General features: G+C 42.8%; 1 protein-coding gene across 1 annotated transcript in view; it reads right to left on the bottom strand.

The window, feature by feature from the left end:
* Hdac9 (histone deacetylase 9) overlaps positions 1-18,372 on the bottom strand; it is a 617,997-nt gene that overhangs the window by 177,827 nt on the left and 421,798 nt on the right. Inside the window, exon 15 of the mRNA XM_038336352.1 lies at positions 15,260-15,309. Coding sequence (XP_038192280.1) covers positions 15,260-15,309 — 50 coding nt within the window. The remainder of the gene's footprint in view (positions 1-15,259; positions 15,310-18,372) is intronic.

The following is an 18,372-nucleotide window of genomic DNA, read 5'->3' as shown; positions in this document are numbered from 1 at the left end:
TTCAAACTGAACAAAGAAGGAATCTTATCTGAGTAAAAAGGACACAAAACAATGCAAAGCAGGACTATGAGAAATGCACTTGGAGTATTTATATTTGTAATAACTTACAAATGGTCTTAAGATGGCTATTTTACTGAAATGTATGGGAGAGGATGGTTGCTAATACCGTGTCTAGTCACATATGAAGAATTTGTATCTAGCGGTTTCCAAATCCTAGGACTAGAAGAAATTAATGTCAAATATACTTTTACAGATAATTGCAGGGCATCTTCCCTATTCCCTTCTAGTGGTAGCATACTAATACTGTCCTCCACATAGATCAACGAGATCTCAGATTCTGTATTGACAGGAATGATAGGCACCTTAAGGACCAACCCTCCCGTTCTCAGATTACTTAAACATTGGCACATTCATTAAATAATTGAAACTCCAAGAAAAATGAAAATGACACCACTCCCATCAGAATAGCTTTGAATTCATCAGAGCACACAGTGTGTTTTAGAAAAAATGGTGGAATGCAGCACCAGTAAGTGCTCAGTAAACATTAACTCAAACAGAAAAAAAGAAGGAAGGAAGGAAGGAAAGAAGGAAGGAAGGAAGAAAGGAAGGAAGGAAGGAAGGAGGAGGAGGAGGAAGAGGAGGAGGAGGAGGAGGAGGAGGAGAGAGAGAGAGAGAGAGAGAGAGAGAGAGAGAGAGAGAGAGAGAGAGAGAGAGAGAGAGAGAAATGAGAGGAGAAGGAAAGCTGGGGGTTTAGTTCTAACATTACTTTCTATTCAGCAGCACATCAAAGGACTAGAATCATCTGTGATGATGCTGGAAGCCAGAAACTCCCTCCAATCAGCGAGCTCCATGTTTAAGCAACATATGGATCTAGTTCAGCCGGAGTTTCCTGAATGAATGTGGGCCTTTGCGGGCTTTCCAAGCACATGGAGCGGTGCTCCGTCATTGGCACTGGAAACAAAGCTAATGGCCTGCAAAGCCGCACATGATAGAGATTAAGCTACCTGTCCTGAATGGATGTGATGGTATTTAAACTGGAGAGGGAATGACTTAGAGGAAAAGGAATTTAGGCACCGTCTCCTTTGTAGGATCTGAACGCGGCCAGTTGATTTCTTTTGGAAATAGTTCCAGAGCTAAATATAATACTACTGTGCCCATTAAGAAAATGGGTTTCCTATGAGGTGGGCATGTGGCACATGATGGTTGCTCCAATGTCTTGAACATTTCACCCTGCAAGCTGGGTACTGAAGCCCCTCTCCTGGCACTAAGCAGTTTAGTGAGCATTTGTTATTATTGTGCTGGGCTCCTAGGGCCGTGGGCATGCCTGGATAATCGAGTTTAAGCTTAAATAATGATCAGATGCCCTTGGAGACCCCCTGACAGACACCAGACTCAACATGAAGCAGAGGCTTTTCATCACGGCGCAGACTCTGCCTTTGGAAGCATGCTGTAGAATCGTTAGTGGCAAATGAAATTAAGGGCATTTTGAACTTTTCATTCTCCCAGGTAGTGCACTTATTTTAAAGCAGCCATCTACTGTGAGTCCACTGTTTCTGCATGGAGCATTCTGGTTTGGTAATATAGAAAACAAATCCAGTGTTTTCAGATTGTTAAAATAATTCTTACTTTGTTTAACATATAAAATACTGTTTTTTTTTTTAATTTTTTGACTAGCTTATTCTGTTTTAAGCCCTATATACTGATTAAGCTGAGAGCCACAAGTCAAATTTCTTTTTCTTTTTGTTAAAATAATATTTTATTTCATTTAAAGGGTATTTGAGTATATTTATATTTTTCTATTCTGAACCCATCACTCTTAGAGCTAGATCCAGAAATGCTAATCCTTTGTTTAAGGTCATGGACACAGAAGGGGTGGGAGTAGAGTAGTCCACAGAAAGGAAAATCTAACTTCTTAGCAGATTCAGTGGACGCGTGTATGTCAGATGGATCATCCCATAAATAGATTTGCCAGCATCTCACACATCCATGTTGATACAGCGGCACCTCCTGCCTGTGTGCTTTACCCTATTTAACCTGAGGTGCGTGACTAGTTTCTGCTGGAAGAGGAGAAGCTGAACCTGAGAGAATTTAGGCAACTTGAACATAAATAGCTGGGATTGTACCTAAGTCTGCTTTGGTCATCAATCATATTGGCTGAATCGTGACCTCCTCCCTGACATTGAAGTCCTTATTGTGTCTGCATTTGGAGACAAGGTCTTTCAAAGTTCCACAGGGTTGTATGTATTATAAGGGTGTATTGCAAAGTGACAGATTTCTTTATAAGGAAAGAGACATAAGAAGCATACATATGAACAATTGGAAGACCAGGAAAGGCGCAGGGCTGTTACCTGCAAACGCAGGGCAGAGGCCTTTGAAAAGCCCACACTCCGATCTTGGATTTCTCACCACCAGTACTATGAAGAAATAGCTTTCTGCTTAAGTTGCCCAGTTGCTAGTATTTTGTTTTGGCAACATTAGCTAGACTAACAGGAAGGTGAACTCCACATCTGGTCTATACATGTTTGCCCGATAACATCCCTACTAATGATACACCGTGACGCTGATGGAAAATGCCTTAAGCCTAGGACGGTGGTTGGCTTCTAACCATATCTCAAGGATGAGACACATAAGAGCGACTCTCTCAGTTCTGTTAAGATAATGAACTGATGAATGTGAGTAGTGATCTTATGCTCACACTTCTATGGTCAGGATTTCACTGCAGATAAGAATCAACAATGTATTATTAAGGGTCTCCCCCACCCCTGACCCGTTCAGGTTCTGTAATACGTTCATGATTTAATGAAGAGCTTCCTTCTCTTCTGCAGTTAGCACAGTCCAGGACTTCAACTCTCACTTGCCCATGCTTTGGGCTTCACTTTATATGTCATGTGACATTGGGTCTTCACTAAACCATCTACATCGTAAGTACCCACATATCTGGACACTCTATTGTCATGGTCTTCCTTGACTTCCATAGAAATTTCTCTCTCCGGTATCTATTTTCCAAAAAGAGATAGATTGTCTAGAGCACAAGACAACTAAGTCCCTAGTGATGAGATAGTGGGAGTCTGCTATCCGATCTCTGAAGAAGAAACAAAAGAATCTTTATAAAAAACTCAATTTCAAATGTGGGCAATGGCCACGGACTGTGTGATACCCAGGGAAGATAACTGTTCACCTCTCACTGGACATCTTCGGCAAAGAACCTAGGCCTAGAGAAGTTAAATGGTGTGCGGCTATTCCTCAGAATCCTGACCCTCGAGGCAGGGACCCTGCTTGGGTAGCGCAGACATTACCCCTACACACTGTGAGTCGTGCAGGCAGTCTGGTCCCACGCGGCCCTCGGGGTGAAGTTAGAGACGCACCGATTGGCAACCAGGGTTTTGGGTCCAAGTTTAGTAATTAGTAAACCAAGGCCCCTGTGCTTCTGTATCCTCACGGACGTTTCTGAAGGTAAAACCTACCAGATATGGCCCTGGATTGGCGTCCCATGGAGTCATGGTTTTCACAGCAGCTCATCTGCTGTTTCAGCAATCAAGTCAGATCTCAAAGGTACAAGCCAGCTTTCCCAGGGCACACGCACGTGTTTGCTCCCCAAGGCCAGCTGGACTACTTCATGGGGATGGGGCGGAGGTGTACTAACCTACATCATCACATTTGACCCTCAGGGAGGGTCATGTAATAAGGGAGGCTTCTCGAATTCTATTGGATAGATGCAGAAACTGAAACTCAGATCAATAATTGCCAGAGGCTTTGTATGGTCAACATTTTAGAATCGCAGATTGGAAGAAGACATCTTAACATCATCAAACTCTCCAGGAACCATTCTGCAGTGACTTTGCCATTCTCTGAAACCCCGCGAGACCTCTCTGATTCAAAGTGATGTCATTTATTTCCTCCTGCGGGATGGCACTAGGACTCATAATTCTCATGTTCCTTACGGTGCTCTTCCTCCGTCATCTCTACAGCCGTAATGATGTGTATGCTTGCTTCTCACATGATACAAAACAGACGTGTACATGACAGACATAGTCATGTCATGTTCTGTTGACACCCTGAGACTCTTGCAATGGAGCTGAGATGGATTCGTGATGACAATGGGTAGACAAACCCACATACGTTCTCTCTTCTCCTCAACTCTAGGAGGAGACATGACTGACAGCCTGCTCCCGTGGGATCACTTGTAGGCTGTAATGCCCACACCTTAGCTTCTTTAGCCATGGTGAGATGAAAAATAAACAGAGTGGCTATGGGGAAGACCTCAGGTTCCCGGTAAAAGCATGAATATGATGAATGAACACTGTGACTGATATTCCATATGGAAAGAAGTCGTGAACTTCGTGTTACCACCGGGAGTCAAGGGGAATGCTGACAGCCTTAACACGCAACCGCAAACCATTCCCAGTCTGACCAACTGCTTTCTGGAAGCTTCGCGGATCTTGCATGTGTGAATTCTAGTTACTCATCCTCTTCAGCAAAGTATCCCTTTGCTCTTTAGTTGCCAGAAATAAAGGACAGTGTGTGTTTGCTTTAGCAGTGGGGCTGCATCTCAACACTTGAAGGATGCTTACTTAAAGATATGGATGCACTCATAAGTGTATACAGATTCTGTAGGTTAAAAGGGCCAGGCCAGCAATCTGAGCATCCTGTTGTTGCTACACATAGTTTCAGTGAGTACTCATCCATCCTGTTAGAGGTGAGTTAGAAATAGAGACAAGAAACACTGTTCTATGATTTACTTACCACTTCATTTCATCTGAAGTATATACAATGTAAGGAGTACTTCATAATACGCTAATCCCATATTCATCAGATGGCAAGTGTTATAGCTCTGTTTTTACAGAGAGCAGCTTAATAAAATTAAGCTGACTCAGTAGGTGTGTGGAATGAGATTTCCTCTGCATTATCTCAGTGGTTTGGCCCAAGGTGTAGATTTCCCAGCGACATGCTTTCTACTGACATGAAATTCTTTTGAACCCTAACCCATGGGACCTAGATTTAACCCTTCATAGGAGTTTTAATAAAGAATAAAATGCTTTTGGTAAAAGAAGAAATTATATTTTTCCTTGTGGTTTGGGGTGTTTTCATTCCAGACAGGACTGGTGACAGTCATATGAGGTTAAATCACAGTGAAGTGAGTGCCCAGTACTGGGGTTGAGAGCTAGGAGGTCAGCCCACCTCTATTCCAATAACCCCTATTTGTGTGACTCAAGGAAGTGGCCTCTCTGAACCACAGTTTCTCTTCTATAGACTACAAAGTCTTCACGGCATCCTTAGGAACGAGATGCCTGGGACTATTGTGCAGACTGAGAAGACTGACGTGGACTGTCATTGGACGCTTTGCCTACGTAATTGCCAATTTCTTCTATGAGGCTGTGAACCATCCCAATTTTTCCAACCCTAATGTGACATGTTTCATCGGCTTCTCTGTGGAGTCACTTCCTCTAAAACATCTTATCTGTCCCATTCTTGATGGATAATATCAGCACCAAACTCAGTCTTCTGGGCACAATTCCAAATGACTCAGTCCAAAAAATGTACTGATAATGTCTCAACACAGAATATGCGGAGGGTAAAGACTGGCATATGACAGCAAAAAGTATTTCTAAAATGCAGATATCAACATTTATGTTCCAGGGAACACGTTCCTATGACACAAAATTAGAAGTCATAAAATAAAAATGGGGAAGTCAGGAGCTGGCCAGATGGCTCAGTAGTTAAGAGTACCTGCTGTCCTTGCAGAGAATCCCAGTTTCCAGCATGCATTTTGTGTTGCTCATTAATACCTGTAACTCCAGTCTCAGGTGATCCTACATCCTCTTCTGTCCTCCACAGCGCCAATCATGCATTGGTGAACATACATGCATACAGGCACTCACACATAAAAATAAATCTTTAAAAACTCAGATGTTGGATAAGTGGTGGTGGTGGTGCACGCCTTTAATCCCAGCACTCCCGAGACAGAGACAGGGGATCTCTGTGATTTCGAGGCCAGCCTGATCTACAGAGCAAGTTCCAGGACAGGTTCCAAAGCTACACAGAGAAACCCATGTTGAAAATTAAGGGGGGAGGGTCATGAGATGGCATTTATTGGGCCTATATTAACCTAATGAAACCTACTTGTATGTTTGTTCTCCTGGCTCTTGCAGCTCAGATATAAACAAGGAAGAAACAGACATAGATAAATGTGTCATAGCAAAAATGCCAGCTAAGAAGCCACAAAAACACGTGTACATCTTCTGTGGGACAATGGTTTTACCCTGTAAAGATTTGTTTCTTGTACTTGTTTAGTAAAATGCTGATTGGCCAGTAGCTAGGCAGGAAGTATAGGCAGGACAACCAGGCAGGAAGTAGAGGTGGAGCAATGAGAATTCTGGGAAGAGGGACGTTTCAGTCTGCAGTCATCATCCAGACAGAGAGGAAGCCAGACACAGAGCAAGCAAGATGTGACTGCCTCGCCAAAAAAGGTACCAAGCCATGTGGCTAACACAGACAAGAATTATGGGCTAATATAAGTTATAAGAGTTAATAAGAAGCCTGAGCTAATAGGCCAATCAGTTTGTAATAAATATAGGCCTCTGTGTGTTTATTTGGGCCTGAATGACTGCGGGACCAGGCAGACAGAAACCTCTGTCAACATGCAGATGTGCTACATGCAAATGACATGAAATTTGCATCAGACTTGAAAATTGGCAGATATTAGGGGAAGGTACATAACTTTAGCTTGACAATTTAAATAATAAAGTATATAGAAATAATAGCCCCAGAGACTGGGAACCCCAACACACAGTCTCAGACATTGAGGTCACTCACACAGACTACATGTAAGTCCTAGACCTTTGAATGTCTAGATAAGTGTGTTTGTACCTAGGCTCTTCCTGTCATTCCTGGCCAGATCTTTGGAGATCTTAGGATTTCAAGGTGTGCTCATCACTCCTCTATACTGGCCTACAGCACCAAAATCCAGAAATTAAAAGGAAGTCTACCTACTCTGGGTTCTGGACAAAACAACCCTCCTACAGTTGTCCATGACTTCACAGTTAGGATGGAATAGCTCTCCCAGATGTCTGGGTAGTTGTGGCTCTTTCCCGACCTTCTGAGTTCTCACTGCTTCTATACTACCTCCATAGAGGTCTCTTTCTGGACTCCTCTGATGTGGATTTCCTGTCTGTATGCTGTGAATATCACTGGTTAATAGAGGAACTGCTTTGGGCCTATAGCAGAGCTATAGGGGAACAGAGCTAGGCAGGGAATACTAAACTGAATGCTGGGAGAAAGGAGGTGGAGTCAGAGAGAAGTCGTGTAGCCCCCACTGGAGACAGATGCCTGATAGAACTTTACCCAGTAAGCCACAGCCACATGGTGATACACGGACTAATGAGATGGGTGAAATTAATATGGAAGAGTCAGCCAATAAGAAGCTAGAGCTAATAGGCCAAGCAGTAATTTAAATAATATGTGTGATTATTTCAGGGCTGAGCAGCCGGGATCTAACAAGCAGCCTTCCTACAACACTCTTCTTCAAGCCAGTCACTAAAAATTCTGGGGCTCTCGGTCCAATTCTCACTTTTCCTATCCTAACTGTGAAAAGGTAGCACTTTCCCACTAACCTCCAGGTCAGTATTCCAACCACGCCATGCTCAACACCATGTTTACTTTTTCTCCATAACAGTCTTCACAAACACACACTCGCACACACAGGCTCACATAGAGATACACATATGCAAGCACATACACACAGACACACACACTCACACACACAAAAAATACACACAGTCACATACAGATACATCCACACACAATACATACACAAACACAATACATAAATACATATACACACACTAACACAAAACACACACACATTTATACCCTCACACAACACACGCATATACACACACTCACACCACACTCAGACTCACACAACACACGCACATACACATTACACACACACACACAATACACACACAATACACACACGTACACTTCAACTCATTTACGTCCATTGTTCCTCTCTCTCCCTCGCTAGTGTTTAAGTTGCATTGGGATTGTTTTTCGTTTTAGTTTCATATTCTAACAGGAAAAACATCTTGTTTTATGTTAACTAAAACAGAAACTTTGTTAATAGAGACAAAGCAGACATAACAGACAAGGTCAGCTGTGTCAGGGGTGCTGTGGTTGTAGTCACAGACAGTCCGAATAATGAAGCATCATTATTGTGTACTGGAGTTTAGTTTGTCACGAGGTTGGGTTTCTGACACTGAAATCCTTGGAGATGGAAGCATAACAAAAAAACAAAACAAAACAAAACAAACAACAACAACAAAATAAAAACCCTGTGAGTTTGATATTGTCATATCCAAATGGAAACGCTGAGCTGGGACTCAGTTTACCTCACAGCAGGCTGTCAGAAGATTACTTACAGTTCCATTTCCTATACTTGCTCTTAACTTTCACTTGGCCTTGTATCTTTCTTGAGAGTTAGTTAGAAGTGACAATCAGATGTTTAGATGTTTAAATCTAGTCAGTATGTTTCAATGTTCTGGGTTTTTATTTCATAATACCGCATATGGCTTTGAATTAATTAGTTAATTAAATGCGTATGAATGTTTTGCCAGTGTGTACGTAAGTGCACCATATGCATGCATCGGACATCCTGGGAGAAGTCACAACAATTGTGAGCCACCAGGTGAGTGCTGGGACACAAACCCACGTTCTAGACGGAAGTCCCTGCCCTTACCTACAGAGCCATCTCTCCAGCAGCTTACTCTGTGTGTCAGTTTATATAAAAGCTCAAACTCATGTCATTAATTTCTCTGCAGCGACCACAGAGTCCACAGCTAAGCTTTCTGTGCTCTCAATATTTATAAAATGCCAGCATTTACAGTAAACACTGAGGACCCTCATGTTGTCGTCAATACCCCACCGCTCTTACACGACTGAGGATATACAATTAGCATAATCTATATAATACTAGAAACTTCCTGAAATATAATTCTTGCTACATTTTTTAAGTCAAGGGCAACATGAGTTTTTAATAGAATTCACAACGCGAAATAAACCTAAACGATTTCAGTAAGACAGTTTTATCAATTTGACTTTTTCCAGGTGTTGTGGGTATCCTCCTAGTGTCATTTGTAGCAAGTTTAAAACTAATGAAACTCCAAATACCACTGGGCTGAGGACAAGAAAAGGAGACATGAGAAAACATGGTGAATCTTCTGGTGCCGAGGGGACGGTCCTGATGCTGGTTTGATCCAGGGATGGGGGGAGCATACATAGTTATATTCAGCTCTGGCGCTGACTGCAAACACCTCTGAGCTGCACGAGAACATAAAGGGGAATGAGCATTATCTTGATTTCTCCGTGTGAGAGCAGACACTACCCTCAGTCTCTTTCCGCTGATGGCATAAAAGGCATTGTGCCTGCGGAGGGTACTGGTGTGGAAAAGCACGAGATGAGATATGATCAAAAAAGAGGTTCCTCAGTCAATATCATAACCTAAGGAACACCCAGATGTTTGGCATGCTTCAACATGAAGTGCTCTCAGGGGTTGGGAGACTGGAAATTCTCTCCCAGTGACATCAGGTTGGTGCCACTGTCAGCAATACAGAGGGGCATTATGACCAGAACAGTTATGCCAGGCTGCCTCCCCGACTCTCCCGCATTCAGACCACTTCGCTCTACACGACTCCCACAAACATCCACGGCACAGTACTCAATGTTCTCGGGGGTCTGCTCATGACTGTGCAGCCCTACACCATCCTTCTCCTCTGCTGTGGAAATCCACTCGCCTGTACCCCCACAGTGCATCCGACCAAACCAGGCCATCCCCGGGCCCAAAAAGCTCAGTCTTTGCCATCCTGGACCTCTTCCCGCCTTGCAGTCACCACCTGACAGCACACGTTATACTTCTAAAACATTAGTAATGTTTTGAAGAGGCAATTCTAAATAACAGATAAATCTCAATGAACCTTTTATTATATTGGACTTAATGGTATGTCCTTACATTTGGTCACTACATTATTCTTTACTATTATGTAATAAAAAGGGAAATTCAGAGCAACCTGTCAGAGGTTTTGCCATGGAACTTGGTTCACAGCTATTGAGGGGACTTAAGGTAGTGAGGTACCAATGCAGTGTGCACAGTAGAAACAATAAAGCTACCCAGATGGTGCAAATGTCCGATGCCATTAGCTTCTGTTTGTTGGTAATGGAGGTGGTCATATATATGCAAATATACGTATATGTAAATTTGCATATGGGAGGGAAGAATAGCTCTGAGAGAAGGAAAGAGAACAAATGTACAGGATTACCTCCAAACCTACCCCTGTACAGAGGCACATAACTGGGACGTCTACAGGAGACCTCAGGCTAACTAACCAATCCCTCAGCACACACAATAGTTTCTTTTCCATTTGCCCGCCCCTAAGTAAATAAATAAATAAAACAAAATATAAATGACATCCACAAGTCCTCTAAGTGTGTGAGATCCTGGTGTCACCATATAGAACAGAGACAAAAAAAAAAAAATAGACGTTAGTAATGTAAAAGCTGTATTGGTGCCCCAGGGTCAGAAGCTTGCCGCTGGGGAAGGGGTTTCAGTTTAATCTCACACAACGCCTTACTTTCAGGCCCATCCTGGACTGGTAAGTCAGGCCCTGATTTTGTCTACGCATTGTGCCTGTGTCTCTCAAGGTCTAGGGACTTGCTCCTCCTTTCCCCAGTCCCTCTTCTTCCCAGCAAGGCCCAACGCTGCCCAGTGAGCAATGTTCTTTTCTACATCTTGGCACTGGGGGCTGGTTTATTGGAGGATTAAAGTGGAATTCTCTGCTGTCTGCAGGGCTTTCCCCAGGGAACAGAGCATGAAACCCAAACTTATATAAAATCATATCCTGTTTGCAAACACCATACTCCCCCCGCTTCTCACTGATCGGGTCCCATAAACCCCAGCATAGCTTGAGAGTCCATTCCTCATCTAAACAAATGCCATGAGCCGCTTTATACTTTTACAACCATGTCAAAAAATAATATTGCCTGCCAATAGTGATGTGATTGGAGTTGCCTCCTCTGAGCCATAAAAGAGGGGCAGAGTCTGTTATCAATTTCTCTAAGTGTACCGGGGGAATTATGGGTCGATTCAGTTCCAAGTTATAAACGACATCTCAAAAGCCACAGAAGCGTTTGAAGCCGGGAGCTGATGACGACATTATCATAAAAGCCTGCTCGTCCTTGCGTTTGTGGTTTTTTTTTTTTTTTTTTCCTATCAAGTGAAGAGGGGTAAAATAAGGCTGAGAAATGACTTCAAGATTTCTTCGCACAGCCGTCGTCAGATGGCCAGGAAAATGATCACTGTTTTTAGTGATGTGTCCTGAGGAGAGAGAACTAGCTTGGCCTCGCTCGGGCCATTGTTGCCAGGGTCTCCTAATAATCTGTTTCACTACATGATGGCCAAGGCTCAGATTTGGCAACGTGCTCTTTCAGATGGTGGGTCTTCTTGCGGCGGCATTACTTCACAATTAGAAATGAGTCATGCCCTGGTAACTAAGAAAATGAGACTCGAACACAAAGAAAATTGGAAAGCCGACATTGTCGCTCAAAACCTGGTTCTGGCGAGCATATTCTACAGGATCCTAAATGCTGCTTGCCTGTGAGCTGCTTGACCGAGAATCCAATTACTGCAAGCAATTCTAGGGGAAAAAATCTAATAAGAAGCAGAGGTTTTCTGATTTCATAATGTCCCAGGTCATCTCCTCAAAAACCAATTAATCCAGCATCATTCAGTAGCTTCACATTAAACCCAGAGAGAATCAAGCTCTAGATTCAAAGCAATGACAGTTTACATCAAGGCCAGGAAATCACGGAGTATTTCTGAATTGAAAGCAATGGGTCTATCTTAGATAATTTGAACCAGAGGAGTGTTTTAAGACAAAAACAATTACCAAACGATTCCAAACCTCCATGGTGCATCCTTAACTCTAAACTGGGCTACTCCAGGTTCACGTTGGCTGTCTCTTGTATATGTTTTATCTGTGGTTGCTCTGGAGGTGAAAATATAGACTGGTTCAAATCCAAAGGACCCAGAGCTCTTCCTAGGGCTGTATCAAAACTAAAGACCCAAGGAAGCAATATGACTTAGGTATAGTCAAGAATATGATTTGGTTCTTTAAAATAACAGTAATAATTAATAAAAATAATTATAGACCCAAGATGGCTCAGTGGGTAAAAGCACTTCTGACCTAAATTTAATCCCCAGAATTCCTGGTGAAAGGAAAGAATTAAATCCCCAGAGTTGCTGCTGACTTCCACAATCTTGTCTTGGGTTCTTCCCAACCTATCTATCTATCTATCTATCTATCTATCTCTCTAGGAGCGAGCGAGCGACCGAGCGGCAGCGAGCGAGCGACCGAGCGAGAGAGCGAGCTGAGCGAGCGAGCTAGCGGAGCGAGCGAGCGAGCAGCGAGAGAGCGAGGCGAGCGACGAGCAAGCAGCTAGCGAGCGATCAGCGAGCGAGCGAGCAGCAGCTAGCGAGCGAGCGACCAGGAGCGAGCGAGCGAGAGCGACGATCGAGAGCGAGCAGCGGGCGAAGCGGGCGAGCAGCGAGGAGCGAGCAGCGAGCGAGCAGCAGGGAGCGAGCAGCGAGATAGCAGCGACCTAGCGAGCAGCAGCAGAGCAGCACCTATCATCGGGCATCAGCATCTATCATCATCGGTCTATCATCAATCTATCTATCTATCTATCTATCTATCTATCTATCTATCTATCTATCATCTATCTATCTATCTATCATCTATCTATCTATCTATCATCTATCTATCTATCTATCATCTATCATCTATCTATCATCTATCTATCTATCTATCTATCTATCTATCTATCTATCTATCATCTATCTAAACAACAGACGAAATTGAAATGTAACTACACAGACAAACAGAACTATTGAACCATATAACTTTGCCACAACATCAAGTTAAAAGTGTGGTCCTTGCTATACGTGTGCATACATGTACACACACACACACAAACACACACACACACACACACACACACACACACATGATTCACCAAGTCCTATCCAGACGACAGAATAAAATTTGCTAATCACAGTGTCCCTCTCAAGTCTTCCCCAACCATGTCCAGGACTAGTCAGGCCACCTGACTCATGTCTCTTCCTGTCTCTGCCCACACTGTCGTAATCCTCCAGCACAGCTGCTGCCATCCTGATCAGGGTTGTGTCTGAGATAAAGATAAGAATGTGTTCTTTGGCCCTGCCGTGCTTCACGTTGGGCATACAGAGCCGGCAGGAGCGGTCACTACTCTTGCTTTAGGTACTTTACAGAGGTTACCAGAGTCATTCTCGCTGAAGATTAAGTTAACTTGGTGTGAGTTTAGTGAGGGTTTGCTGGGGCACTCTGGAACAGTGGACTGCAGGAACCCATGTTATCTTTTGGAGGGGAGTCTCACGGAGGCATCGGTAGCTCAGCTGTGTGTCGGGACATAATGTATGTGTACAGGAGTAGATTTGCACCATCCCTTTAATTAGCTTTGATATCCTTCCCACCACAGTTCCCAGAAAATAGCCTCGTTTCATTCTTTGTCCCACTTGTAAGTAAGCACTCTTTCTCCCAGAACGGTCACTGGTGATATTAGAACATGCTGGCAAAGGCAATGAAAGCCGTTTCAAAAGTCATTTGTCCTCCGCCTTTTTAGAAGCGTCCAGCAAGCTCCCAGCACTGCAGGGGTTTGCTACAACCAGCCAGCTCTAGAGTGGGATGGTGACTGTTTTGTGTCAGGGTTCAAACAACCACAGTCAGTGGTGAACAGCTACGAAGAGGCCACACCAGGCACCGTGAGGCTGGAGGGGATGAGGACAGAGCCAGCAGCCATCTGCAGATGGTGAAGCCCGTGGAAGAACTGGAAAGGCTGCTTCACAGCGTCTGCTTGTGAATGTGCCCGTCGGTCCTTCTAGCCCTTCACCACTGGCTGTGCGATTTGAAACAACTGTGAAAAACTGTCCAGTCCAAGTAGATATTGATTAGTGTTGGCATTTTATTTCCAGAGAGGCAAGATTAGGGAACAGGAAGAGATTCCTAGATTAGGCATCATTAAAATGAATAGAAGTCTATGGAAATTTTCTGTATAAGGCTTAGCAAAGAATTGTCAAAAACATGATTTTTGTTCTCTCTGTTCAAATTCTACAAATTGTGTTGGGACCACTTGGAGTCCTGGCCTCCAGCTGCTCTTCCCTGCTAGTGATCTTTACTTTCCTTCTGATTTGAGTTACTAAAGGCTGTGTTAAAGTTGTTTACCGGCTCTGCTTCACGAGCACGTGTTGCCTTGGCCTTGAGGATCAGAGGATAAGGTTTTCACCTGTTGGCCCACCTGACTGATGGGTATGTAAGCCTCTGTGGTGCTATAGAATAAAGGGCTTCTTACCAGTGACTAGAGGTCCGTGTCTCTGTCTCTCTGTCTGTGTGTCTTTGTGTGTTTCAACCTCCAGCCCCTTGCCTGAAGCTTGAAAGATCGCGAACTACATGGTAGCGCATAGAGCACAGACAGGCGTTGTTTGCTGCAAAATTGTACTTGATTTAAATGCCTGAGTCCCTGGGAAGCTGACGTGAGGTAAGCTGTACCGATATGACTGGCCACTTTCTGTTAGAGAATGAAGGTTTGTTACTGGTAAGGACTAACTTTAAATAGATTACGGGCTATAGGGTTTGTTCTAATCATCCACAAAAATGTAGACATTTCTCTTCATATGTTGCTGAATCTGAACAAATCTTTCCTTGAAATGTGGTATAAATATCCTGGGTCAAAAGTCTTTGCTAATTATTGAAGAAGAAAAAAAATCAACATCAAGGGGCTCATAATGTGTCCCATAGTGCAAAGCACTTTGCATAGTCGGTGGCATTTTAATGCATGCACACAGCTGGTGGCATCTACAGAAAGAGGAGTTGTGAGCACAGCCACTTAGAAATCGTTCCTGGGAATGTTCTTCTGCCACAGGAAAGTCTAACAAAGCCCATCTCCAGGAGTACGTGCCTTATCACACAGCGTGAATGGATAGGCCCTCGCATTTGGGGTAAGTCTAAGTCATCACCTCAAAATCCATAAATCTGTTTGGAACAGGAAGCTCCAGATTTTGCAACAAGCTGAGCAGGTCACACTCAGCCCTTCCTGCAAGGCAACACTTGGAAATCATGGAAGAGTTTCTGCAAAGCCTGTGCAACTTAAAAGCAGTAAACAAATTTCTACTTACCCCAAGTCCACCACAAGGCAACGAGGAAAAGAACTTTCGGGAGTCGTCACCTGCACAGTGAGAGACATGAAACATAAATGCTATGAATGGACACTTCTCACTCCTCGGGTGTTTATAAACATATTGTACACATATGTGTTCCTTATTTCACTTACTAGAATATAAACGGAAATTCAGACCAATCGGAGTTAATTTTGAGAACACACTGCTTCTTTATACAGGTGCACAACTACAAACTCAAAGCCAATAAAAACAGGAAAATAAATCACATACACACACACAGAGAGAGAATTGGTTAACTCACATGAACAAGAACATGTAAATGAAATTTGGTTTAAAAATTGGTTTGTTTGCGGTACAAAAATTCATCTCATGACTCCCGTGGGGCCTTTGAGCCCCAAGTGAAGATACTGGCTGAGCATCAGCTAAAGCTTTTCCCTATTTCTTGGCCTGCAGCCGTGTCCCCATGTCTCCCCTACTCCCTCACCCATACTTCCAAGATGTCCCTGACCTCCATTCCCTGAAGCCCCTCTCTTGCCGGAACCCTCCTTGGGTGAGGCAGTGTCTGTTCAGGGTTGAAGCAGAAGCAGAGAGGGATTGTACACACAGTCTGCTCACCCCACCACCCCTTGAGGGCATTTGGAAATACACTCTGCCTTCCTCAGAAAGATAGCAACTTTGGTTTTGTTTGTTTGTTTGTTTTTGAGATAGAATCTCTTTCTGTCTTGCTAGTTGGTACAACTCTCTCAGTAGCCCAGGCTACCCTTGAACTCACAACAATCCTCTTGCCCCAGTCTCTAAAGCACTAAACCACCAAAAAAAGCTCAAAAAAATTTTAATTTATGGCAATAACTGTTCATTGCCATTTAAAAAACTGCGACTCATGGAAGGCGACTCTGTGATCTACTGAGCTTATTTTCCAATAGGGTGGCTCAAGCGATTTAAAAATGTTCAAATGCAATGTATTTTCTCATTGTCTTTTTATTAGTTATTTAATTATTTTATTTGTGTGTGTGTTTGGCCAGGTTATGTGTATGGGCACCACGCGTGTGCTTGGAACTCCCTAAAACTGGAGCTACAGGTAGTCATGAGACGTCCTGTGGGTGCCGGAAATCCAAACTGGGTTCTCTGCAAGAGTAGTCAGTGCTCTAACCACCGAGATACCCCTCCAGAACCAGGAACTTAGTCCTAGAAATGTGTATGTATGTTACATATTCTGAGTATCTCAGTCTACCTAAGGAATAAGTAAGATCAAGTGCAGCACAGGCGTCTCCATTGTTCGCATAATTTTGAAAACGTAATATAATAAGGATGGTATCATTTGAGGGAGGGTCTATTGATATAGATACAAAGTCAAATTTAACATATGTCCTGAAATATTAATTATGATTATCTCCTGAAATGAAGGTAGGGCGCTCAGCATCATTGGTGGAGCCCAGTACAATTGTCCACTTCACCTATGGCTGATCAATGAAATGCCAATTAAAACTGAAAAGAGGTTTGTGGTGAAATACACACGAGCTGAATGTAAGTCTGCAGAGATGGACTGTAACCGAAGAGAGCTGATTTTGAAAGCAATACACTTTATGAGTTGGGTTTTTTTTAATACACTAACTTACAAGAAAATTATAATGAAAACTCAATGTGTAAATCAAAACATCTAATTAGGTAGAGACGTTACTTCTTAGAAAAAACTAACAAGAGGCGTAGCTCAGTGAGCTCAATGATACAGCACTTGCGTAGAAGGCACAAGGCCTCGGAACACTGGCACCAGTAAACGACACTTAAAAAGCAAACACAACAGAGCCAGGTGATGGCGGCTCACGCCTTTACTCCCAGCACTCGGGAGGCAGAGGCAGGCGGATCTCTGTGAGTTAGAGGTCAGCCTGGTCTATAAGAGTGAGTTCCAGGACAGGAGCCAAAGCTAAAGAGAAACTCTGGCTCAAAAAACACAAAAACAAACAAAAACAAAACAAAAAACTTAGGAACAAGAGAGATGGCTTAGTGGGCTGCAAAACAGAGTAACCTGCGTCTAGGACTCAAGAGGAAACAAGAGTCTTGTAACCTGTTCTCTGATCACAGGGCCCTTGCAAAAGTCACTGATACATACAAACAAGTGAGCACACACACATAAATCAACAAATACTACTGCATAGCGCTGTACAAAAATACAAACAGGTGAGTACACACACTTAGATCAGCAAATACTACTGTATAACTGCACAAAAATACATACAAACAGGTAAGCACACACATAAATCAACAAATACTTCTGTATAACTCCGCAGAAGGGTAAACTTGTTTAGTATTGTTATTATTAACAAGGGTACTCCTATCTCAAATGTGAATTAAACACTTTTTTAATGTCTGAACTCATTGCTTATGAGCGAGCAACAGAGAGGTAAAGGAACTGTTTAATATGATCAAGTATTTTAAAGAAGTGATCAAAGAATTCATTAAACTCTAAGGGAAATAAATGTATTTAATGATGTTTAAACTTTAGTTATATGATAATAAAAATGCATTAAGTAACTGGTAATTTTAATTCAGCTGTGTGAAAAACATTTACTTCATTTTCTGAAACTGCTATTGACAGCACTATATTAACTAATCAGAGGACTGAAATCTGACGAGCTGGAGGGAATGGACAATGGCAATAGAATGGCAGAGGCATTAACGCTACAGAAAATCTCCTGCTAGAAACCAGGGAGGACAATATTTTCAAAATATCATCATCGAGGCCCAGAGTATCTATGGAGATAAGTGGGCAGTCACAATAAAATACAATTACTTTGTAATGTATAGATGTTTTTCAAGATACAAAGACTGGTTGGTCTGGTTGTACTGAATTTTACATAAATCTTCCTTCTAATTAAAATCGTAGTTATCTGGAGTCTAGTATAAATTTGGAGTTAGAAGTGACATCTCCTCCCATCTTGTTGGGAGGAATAGGGGAAGTCCAACAGTTGCATGGGGCTGAACAGGATGGATAAATTAGACAAAGCATCCTGAGTTTCTACACATAGAATAGTATCATTCCAGTGTATTGGAAACTAAAGAATCACAAAGCACAATAATCCAAATTCCACAAAGAATGTAGTGCAAGCTTTTAA

This window comes from Arvicola amphibius, chromosome 7 (genome assembly GCF_903992535.2).
Source record: "Arvicola amphibius chromosome 7, mArvAmp1.2, whole genome shotgun sequence".
Lineage (NCBI taxonomy): Eukaryota > Metazoa > Chordata > Mammalia > Rodentia > Cricetidae > Arvicola > Arvicola amphibius.
Note: the sequence above shows the minus strand (reverse complement) of the source record. Positions and strands in the feature narration are given on the sequence as shown.